Genomic DNA, 10,055 nt, shown 5'->3' on the forward strand with positions numbered 1-10,055 from the left:
GGAGAGAGCATTGAAAACGAAAAATGTCATAATGGTATGAAATTTTATATAATGAAGAGATTTATAATTAGTTTGACTTTTGTCCTCAACCGCTAACCACAAATCGTGGCTTGAGCTTGAAATTTTGCCGTTTCACGTTTGCCGTTCACGTTTTAAACCGCTGGACGTGTATTTTCACGTAGCTCATTTAATAACACGATTGGCAATATATGGCAGTTTACCAAAATATCGTTATTCCGCCTTTAGTCGATGGTCAGTTATTAAAATGGAGGTTCTTCTAAACTTTTCCAGGTGTAAACGACTTTTGATTTTAAAAAAATTGAAGCATTAGAAATAGCTATCTGCAATTTAATTGCGAAACTGTTTACTGCATTTTAATTTTGAATCGTTCTAACACAAGGTATAGGTAAATGACTGCTAACTAAATGTCAAATTTGCAACAACGGCAACGTCAAAACGCTAACGTGAAACCACGTTTGCGGCTTGCCGTAAACGTCTAACTAAAACTCTCTAATAAGGAAACGCGCAATTTCATTGGTTACACTAGGCGTACAAGATGAGCCAATCCTGCACGAAAAGTTTCATGGTAGGTATTTTATAAAGGAAATACTAAATGCTTCCTCGACTTTCGAAAAGCGTAACGGCTCGGACTTTTTCACGCTTTCCAAAAGTCTCGCAATATCTCGCGTGGAGTATCACGCTATCCTGCACGGAGACCATTTATAACACTCCTTTATTATAGAACATTTATCTAAGAACCGACCTGGTTTGAATTAATTGACTACACAAGGAAAAATAAACAAAACCGCGACGTTTCAAGCAAAGAATTCGAAGCAAGGTGAAAAACTTCCCTTGCTCGAAACGTGGAAGTTATCTCTGCATTCTTCAAATATTCGGCTTATCGTCTTAATATTAACATGACAAACTTTCTGGACGTTAATTGGTCAAGATGAGTACAGTAATTTCACCAATTACAGTACTGTGCAAAAGTTTTAGGCCCCCAGTCAAATTGTCACTTGTTAGTAAAATTTATGGTATTGCAAGACATGCTTGGTATAAAGACTTGTAGTGGTCTTGCACTCGGTACAGCCACCATGAGAGACCATTATTGCGGCACAGTGCCCACTCATTGACCTAACAAGCTTGTTTGTTACATCTGGATCAACAGCCTCACGTGATGCGAAAATGGTCTCTTTCATTCTTTCAGATGTCGAGATGGGCTTCTATCTGACGTCTTTTTGACTTATTCCCAAAAATGTTCAATGAGGTCTACGTCAGCAATCTCTTATAACCCTGGGCTGGTCAATATCACTCTCTTTCAGGCTCTTTTCTAAATGACATGGTGCCCCCATCTTACTGGAAGATATAATCTCCACCACAAAGCCATCTCATCTATTAGGAAAGTTCTAGATACAAGCCAAACATACCATTTTCCGTATCTAGTCGAAAATTTACGATCTTGGGACTTTCTAAAAGGTGGAGAGAGCTTTGCGGTTGAGACTTTATCTTTGAACAAGATAGGACACCATGTGACAGAGAAAAAAGCCCCACCGAAAGAAATATCAATCAGTTCAGGGCAACGACAGAATTCTGACCTAAACCTGTTCGAATATCTCTGGGAATAAGTAAAGAAGAGGTCAGATAGAAGACCATCTCGACATCTGGAAGAATGAAAGAGACCATTTTCACAACACGTGAGGCTGTTCATCCAGATGTAACAAACAAGCTTGTTAGGTCAATGACTGGGCATTGTGCCGTAATAATGGTCCCTCATGGTGGCTGTACCAAGTGCAAGACCACTACAAGTCTTTCTATCTAGCATGTCTTGCAATACCATGAATTTTACTAACAAGTGACAATTTGGCTGGGGGCCTAAAACGTTTGCACAGTACTGTATATATTTTTTGTAATCTTTGGAAAATGCCGCAAGTTTATTTGGCAACCCTTTCAAGTTGTAATTGCACTTTGGCTCATAGCCAATAAAAATCACTCTAGTATATACAACTGGGCAATCAGCATTCAGGAAACATGCAAAAATAATATGAATTTGTACCAAATTGTACCATTTACCAAGCATTGTTCTGATAAATAGGCAAGTGGGGAGACAGGGCTGCATTCTGCAGTTATTGAAGGTACGCTAGAAATGGTAAAAGATCTTGTTGAAAATGGCGCTAATGTAAATGGAAAGGACACTGACGGGTGGACAGTGCTGCACTATGCTGTTACTGAAGATAAACTAGAAATCATAAAATATCTTGTTGAAAATGGCGCTGATGTGAAAGGCAAAAACACTGAAGGTAGGACGGTTCTACAGACTGCTGTTACTGAAGGTACACTGGAAATGGTAAAATACCTAGTTGAAAAAGGTGCTGATGTAAATGGCAGAAATACTAGCGGGTGGACTGTGCTGCACAGTAGTGTTACTAAAGGTACGCTAGATATAGTGAAATACCTTCTTGAAAATGGAGCTGATGTAAGTGGCAAAAACACTGATGGGTGGACAGTCCTGCACAGTGCCGTTACCAATGGTAAGCTAGGAATAGTAAAATACCTTGTTGAAAACGGTGCTGATGTTAATTGCGAGGATAGTGATGGAAGGACAGTGCTCTACTTTGCTGTTACTGAAGGTGCGCTGGAAATGGTAAAATATCTTGTTGACAGCGGCGCTGATGTAAACGGAAAGAACACTAACGGGAGGACAATGCTGCACAGTGCTATTGAAAAAGGTACGCTAGAAATAATAGAATACCTTACCGTAAACGGAGCTAATGTAAGACTATGTGCACACGGTAACGTTTTCGAGCGTTTTCATCTGTAACGCGTTTCAATAAGACTATGTGCACACGGTAACGTTTTCAAGCGTTTTTGTACTAGCGTTTTCAAATGTGTCGTTTTGGCGTCTTGTTCACACGATGGTTCACAAACGTTCCCAAGAACTAGTTACCAGTGCTCTGTTGCCAGATATGATGCGCGGTAATGGCCAGGATGCAGTTTTAGCGCGAAATATTTTCTACCTTTTCCTACATTAGTCCGTTCTTTCACAGACAACTAAAACTTGTGTACTGAAATCATTGACTGAAATGCAACAACAGTCGTTAGAAACAAGCGAAATAGTTGAAGTTGCTCCAAAAACTGCAATGGCCGAAACAGTTGATGCTAATAAACGTAAACGAAGCTCCACAGAGAATTTCATATGGACTGACGCCGAAGTAGAATTGCTTCTTTCCATCGTAAAGGAATACAAAACTCAAAAAACAAACGATGGGATATATTGGGACAGTTGTAAAAGCAAGTATACCGACTTAAATGAAATGTTTGTGGATAAGCTAGCGGTTGTAAACGGCATACCTAATGACGATTATGCACATAAACATACTGAATTTCAAAACAACCCTACTCGACTGGCTGGCAAAATCAAACAACTCAGAAACAAGTTTGTTGCTGCTGTAAGAGCTGGTAAAAGAAGTGGTGGTGGAAGGCAGGTGTTCAGATTTTATGAAGAATGTCAGAATGTATTTGGTGGAAATGCAGCCGCTACTGAAATACCTGGAGCCATTGAAACTGATCATAGTGGTGTTCATGCTGTTACGTCTGCCAAAGACAAGGAGAATGTAGAAGAGGATTTGGAAGAGGATGCAGGTGCAACCATTCCATATTTGATGACCCTCTCCCTCCGAAACGCCGTCATCTTATTTCTGATTTACGAAATCAAAAGTTGAATAAGAAAATTTCCACTGATCAGCAGATGATAAACATTGCACAAAAAGAACTTGTGTTGCAGGAACTCATGGTGAACAAGATAGCTGAAAGTGACAGCCAACAGGCAAATGCACTAAAAGCACTGTCAGAGTCAATTACCATCATTGGTCAATCTATGTCAGAAGGTTTTAAGAATATTGCTACTGCAATTGGTGAAAAAAAATCAGGTAGTTCAAATGTTGAAGAATATTGGTGATAATAATACAAGTGTGATGGTCACAAGCAATTTAGAATTGTTATGCTGTTTTAAGTTACCAGTTGTAGTGTTCACCTTAATATAAATGGGAACATTTCATGTTTTGAACATAGTATATATTATATTGTAATATAAATAATTACATTTTTGTTGTATAAATATTTAAATATCATTTTCAATATTGGTTGAGTTATATTTACAAGTAATTATTTATCATTAAAATTATATTATTTGTTTACCATTTTGTACAACTGTTATTAATTAACAAATAAACATTTTTTCAAGTTTGCAACAAGTTTAAAGATTCTGGGTGATGCTTGGAGGGTAGGTTAACCACATAAAGTGAACCCTATATGTTATAAGGCAATCACTAGTTCATTCAAAATACATTTTGAATATTTCACGAATGTCCTTTGCATTATTTGGGCAAGGTTCTATTTGCTGCCGCCAGTTCATAGGTTGTTCATTAAATTGTTCAATGCTCTGAATTCTGGGCTGAGTGAATTCTCTATCATAACGTAGTGCTGCATCAATTGCAGCCTGATCTACCCCGTCATGATGTACTTCGCAGTAATTATGGAGATAAAACATGCATAAATGAGATATGGAAGCAATTCCAAATCAACATCTAGTACACCTTTTAAACAGCCCCACCTGGCCTTCAATCTTCCATTTGCACACTCTATCACCATTCTTGCCGATGACAGTCTGAACCCATAAAATTGTTCAGCCTCTGTTATGCCCCCTGCTTCATACTCCTTCATCAGGTAAGTATTGAGTGGGTAGGCTGGATCACCCAAAATGCAAATTGGAACAGGAGGTAAATTTTGAACAATCACTTTAGGGCAAGTTGGAATGGTTCCATCTTTAAGCATTTTACACACTGACGAATTGACAAACACTTGAGCATCATGGACACTCCCTGGCCATTTGACAACAACGTCAAGAAAGCAGTACTTGAAATCACATGTTCCTTGAACATTTAGACTGTAGGTACCTTAAAAGAAATGTTCATGGAAAATTATTACTTGAATTAATATCCTACACATTAACAAATCAAGGTAGTGCTTGGTACGTTTACCATATTCTATCTATATTCAGTCTAGATTCAGTCTATTTTTACCCAAACAATATATTTGTCATAAAGGTTGAGGCTTGTTCCTTAATTGATTCGCGACTGAATGAATTTAACATTCAATATGACACCTTTTCCTAAAATTTTCAGTGCCATTTGATATATAGGGACACCCCTCCATTCAGGGGTTTGGATATCCAATAAGAAAGAGGGATATTTCATCCTTATTTTTTCAAGGGGTAGACTGTGATTTTGCCCCATAATTACATAAATTTGATGTTTTTGTGATTATTCAAGGGGAAAAATATATTAAAGAGGTACTTATGATATCCTATAGGCCAATGTTTCAAAAAATGCATCCAAAGGGATTCAAATTATTGTTCTCCTAAGAGGGCTTTAAAATGATCCCCCAATAGAGCAGGGGGGTACCTATATTAAACAGAGAAATAAAACAGGATACTCTGAAGTAGAAGACTGGTTACAATGTTGCACAGGTGTACCTTTCCGATTAATATATTCAGATGACTTTCCTCTTGGTTGCTTTATCCGTATGTGTGTTCCATCTACAGCTCCTATACATTGGGGAAAACCATGCTTATCATAAAATTGGCTGGCCAACTTGTGTATGCTTGCCACATCAGTTGGAATCTTTATGTACTCTTTTCCTAGATGCTTAACTATGGCAATGCAAACTGACCGAAGAAGGTGGTTTTTCCAATGCCAAAGGCATTTGCAACCTGAAAACGAAGTGAAATTAAATTAAAGATAAAGTGAAAATGTGTTGTAATCAGTAATCACAATGGGCTATATTGCATTTAATATGTTTATCTCCAAGGGTTAGAAAATTTTGCCTTGAAAATTGATCTTAAAGGGTATAGCATTTTGAATGTACCTTTGGTACATTCCTATATCATCATGGTACCTTTCTATATCTTGACTCGTCTGCTAAATAATACAGTGTAGCTGCAACTTTCGTTTCTACGGGGATTGCTTTTCTCATCACAGTATCTTCTCCAGTTAAATGTGGCCTCAGCTTTTCGCAAAGCTGCATAAAATTCCTTTTAGTCATTCTAAAATTTTCTTTCCACTCCTGAATGCTTGCTTTGTTCTCCCAAATATTAGTCCACCAGATAGACGTCCTGCCTGGTCGGCACCAAATTCTTGACCTTCTTGGGGGTCGTCGAAGCCTTTTTAAGTGTCTTTTTAGGCGTCTTTTTGAATTATTGAACTCCTGAATAGCAGCCAGTTTAGTTTTATTTCTTGTTATCAATATCGTAGTTACAACCAAGGATATTAACTGAAGAACTAAGCTACTAGTCAACAGTGTAAATATCGCCACTCTTGCATTGGGCGCCATTTTGAATTTTAGCGTTTCAGCGTTTTTCATAGCGAAAACGCTTGTCTGAAAACGTTTCCAGCATTGAAAACGTTTCCGGGATTAGATTCCGTTTTCGCCCTGTTTTCACCCATTTTTGTGTGTACGCGCCTTAAAAACGACACTTATTGAAACGCGTTACAGATGAAAACGCTCGAAAACGTTACCGTGTGCACATAGTCTTAATGGCAAGGATGATGACGGATGGACTGTATTGCACTATGCTGTTACCAGCGGAACGCTAGAAGTGGCGAAATATCTTTTGGAAAAGGGTGCTAATGTAAATGGTGAGAATACTAACGGGAGGACTGTCTTGCACAGTGCTGTTGCTAAAGGTGCGCTAGATATAGTGAAATACCTTGTTGAAAACGGCGCTGATGTAAATAGCACGGATATTGACGGGAGGTCAGTTCTACACAGTGCTGTAACTGAACGTAAGCTAGACATGATAAAATACCTTGTTGAACATGGGGCTAATGTAAATGGCAAGGATTCTGATGGGGAGACAGTGCTGCATTTTGCAGTTAGTGAAGGTACCCTAGAAATGGTAAACTATCTTGTTGAAAATGGCGCTGATGTAAATGGAATGGATACTAACGGATGGACAGTGTTGCACAATGCTGTTACTGAAGGTAAGCTGGAAATCATAAAATATCTTGTTGAAAATGGCGCCAATGTAAATGGCAGGTATACTGATGGATGGACAGTATTGCACTATGCTGTTTCCAATGGTACACTAGAAATGGTAAAATATCTTGTTGAAAAGGGAGCTGATGTAAAAGGTAAAAATACTGACGGGTTGACAGTCCTGCACAGTGCCGTTACTAATGGTGCGCGAGATATAGTGAAATATCTTGCTGAAAAGGGCGCTGAAGTAAATATCAGAGATATTTATGGGTGGACAGTGCTGCACAGTGCTGTTAATCAAGGTGAGCTAGAAGTAGTAAAATACCTCGTTGCAAAGGGCGCTAAAGTAAATATCAGGGATATTTATGGGTGGACAGTGCTGCACAGTGCTGTTACTAAAGGTATGCAAGATATAGTAAAATACCTCGTTAAAAACGGCGCTGATGTAAATGGCGAGAATACTAACGGGTGGACAGTCCTGCACAGTGCTATTACTAATGGTTGGCCAGAAATGGTAAAATATCTTGTTGAAAATGGTGCTGATGTAAATGGCAAAAAGGCTAATGGGTGGACAGTGTTGCACAGCGCTGTTACTAAAGGTGAGCTGGAAATGATAAAATATCTTGTTGAACATGGTGCTGATGTAAATGGCAGGGATACTGACGGGTGGACAGTGCTGTACACTGCTGTTACGGCTGGTGCCTTAGACCTCGAATGTTCAGTTGAACAGGTCGCGAAGGATACTGCTGAGTGGAGGGATCTGCATCGTGTTTTCTATTTTTGTAAGTTAGAAATTGTAAAATATATACTAGAACATGGCGCTGACATAAATTGCAAGGATGCTGATGGATGGACCGCCCTCCACGCTTCTGTCGATACTGGTGTATTAGAAATTGTTGAGTATTTAGTTGAGCAGGGTGCTGATATAGCACTTGAAAGTAAAATCAGCGCTCATACTCTTGGCACTGACATCATGAGAATGGCTGTTGTGAACAATTCAGTTGCTTTGGTCAATCTCCTGTTGCAAAAAAAAATCGTTGTGTGGAGAGCTGGAAAACTGCTTGTTGAGGGAAAGCAAATGAGTCTTCTTGAATGGAGTATTTTCCTTGGTCATGATGAAATTCCGAATATTCTCAAAAGGTCCGTAAAACATCGTGAAAAAATTCAGGTGTTGAAAACAACGAACTTCAACCAGTTAGAAAAGGTAATTTCTCAAACACATATGAAGTTGTTTTAATGAGTTTTGCATCTTATATAAAGGTTAAAAGGAAGTTTACAGTCGGCAGCACCTTTTATATTCGTTTTGCACAATATAACTTAATTGTAACCAGATTCGGACTACGCGACTAGATTTTTCCCCTATGCCCCATTTGCTTATAGGCTTAGGTGATTCCATCTAATAACCATCTTTTACTCCTATAGACTGAAATACCGATGGAAGCTTTTGTCGCAAAGAATCAATTCAAAATTGGTGATGGTGGTTTTTCTTGTGTCTATGTTGGTCTCATGAAAGATCAAAGTGAAGTTGCTGTTAAGAGAATTGTGGTGCAAAGTGAGGACAAAACAGTTGAAAACGAAAAAGAAATCATGAGTCTCATTAAAACGAACAACAGTCCATTTATTGTGCACTATCGTCATTTTCACCGTGACGACATATTCATGTATCTTATTGTTGATCTTTGCGAAGAGGACTTGGGGGAACTTGTTCATGCATCCGAGATTGAACATCTACAACAGCGTGGTCCACGAATGATTAAGGAAATTTTATCAGGACTTGAATTTCTTCATGATAAAAGAATATTGCACAGAGATCTAAAACCATCAAACGTCCTGGTTGATATCGAAGGTCGCATGAAATTGGCAGACTTTGGAATAAGCCGCGTTCTAAATGACGAAGAAACAACAGTTGTAACATTCGTGAAAGGTACTCCTGGATGGATGCCACCAGAAGTAATTGAAGCCATTGAAAAAAATGAGAAGTGTCGTTTCAAAAGGAAATCAGATGTCCAGGTAGCGGGTATGATTGCTTTCTTCATCTTAACCAAAGGTGAACACCCTTTTGGATCTAAGTTAGATCGAATGAAAAATATTTCTAAAGGAAACTCGGTGAATTTGAAGAAACTTGGTTTGAAGAAAGCTCGAAAGTTTGTGTCATGGCTGATGAATCATAAAATTGATAAGAGACCTTATGCTCACGAAGCGCTGAGGGATCCTTTTGTTTATAATACATAAATAGCTGTTCTAAGGAGATAAAAGTCCGTTTACACTACGCGCGATATTTGGTAGGGTATGGATAAAACTGGCACCCGTGCCAAATATTGCGTGTAGCTAAAACGGGGCTAAACAACTATTTCTGAAAATAATTATGAAAGACGAGTTCGTACTCGTAAATACGGGTTTCCAAGGGGAGGGAGTCAATGCAGTCCTCGAAAGCTGTAATTTACTTCTTGGTAATTGCGGTTAGCCATGTTTGAAATATCACGACCGATATTCTGAAGCGTTTCGAACAACTTTATAGCATGAAATTCTGTCACGGGTCATATCGCATAATCTAGAATTCTCCTTCATGTCGAAGCCACTGTAAGTTTGTTGCATTCTTCGATAGACCTACACAATTGCGTTAGTTCCATCTTCAATTCCTCCAAATGAACAAGCGACAATTCAGTAACCTTGTAAACAAATATTGTAAAAATAGGGAAACATATCCTCTTCCCTATACTAATATCGGGGAAAGCACTTCCACTTTAGTATATTGTGGATGCATTTGTGTACATGGATGCATTTAAGTTTTGTAAATTTACCGATATTTTTAAGTAAAATTTAGACATTAAATGTGTTTCTATGCATGTTACAAATATAATACTACACCTTTTTGTGTAGAATTTACACATTCGTTTTTGCAGTGAAGTTGTTTCTAACTAAGCCTAAAACTGATCATCTTAAGCGCCCCTTTAGTTATAGTGGAACCTTGCTTTGGAACAACTTGCCTGAATCTTTAAGAGATTCTTCGTCACACCCCACCT

General features: G+C 38.4%; 1 protein-coding gene across 1 annotated transcript; it reads left to right on the forward strand.

The window, feature by feature from the left end:
- Nucleotides 1-6,580: 6,580 nt before the first annotated feature.
- LOC114535292 (putative ankyrin repeat protein RF_0381) lies at nt 6,581-9,264 on the forward strand (the record flags this gene model as incomplete). Its single annotated transcript, XM_028556663.1, has 4 exons — nt 6,581-7,532; nt 7,845-8,236; nt 8,455-8,584; nt 9,131-9,264. Coding segments are annotated over 4 exons (1,608 nt in total), but the record flags the coding sequence as incomplete, so codon positions are not given.
- Nucleotides 9,265-10,055: the final 791 nt, after the last annotated feature.

The sequence above is a fragment of the Dendronephthya gigantea genome, unplaced genomic scaffold, assembly GCF_004324835.1.
Source record: "Dendronephthya gigantea isolate DGI-Jeju-01 unplaced genomic scaffold, DenGig_1.0 000115F, whole genome shotgun sequence".
Classification (NCBI taxonomy): Eukaryota; Metazoa; Cnidaria; class Anthozoa; order Malacalcyonacea; family Nephtheidae; genus Dendronephthya; species Dendronephthya gigantea.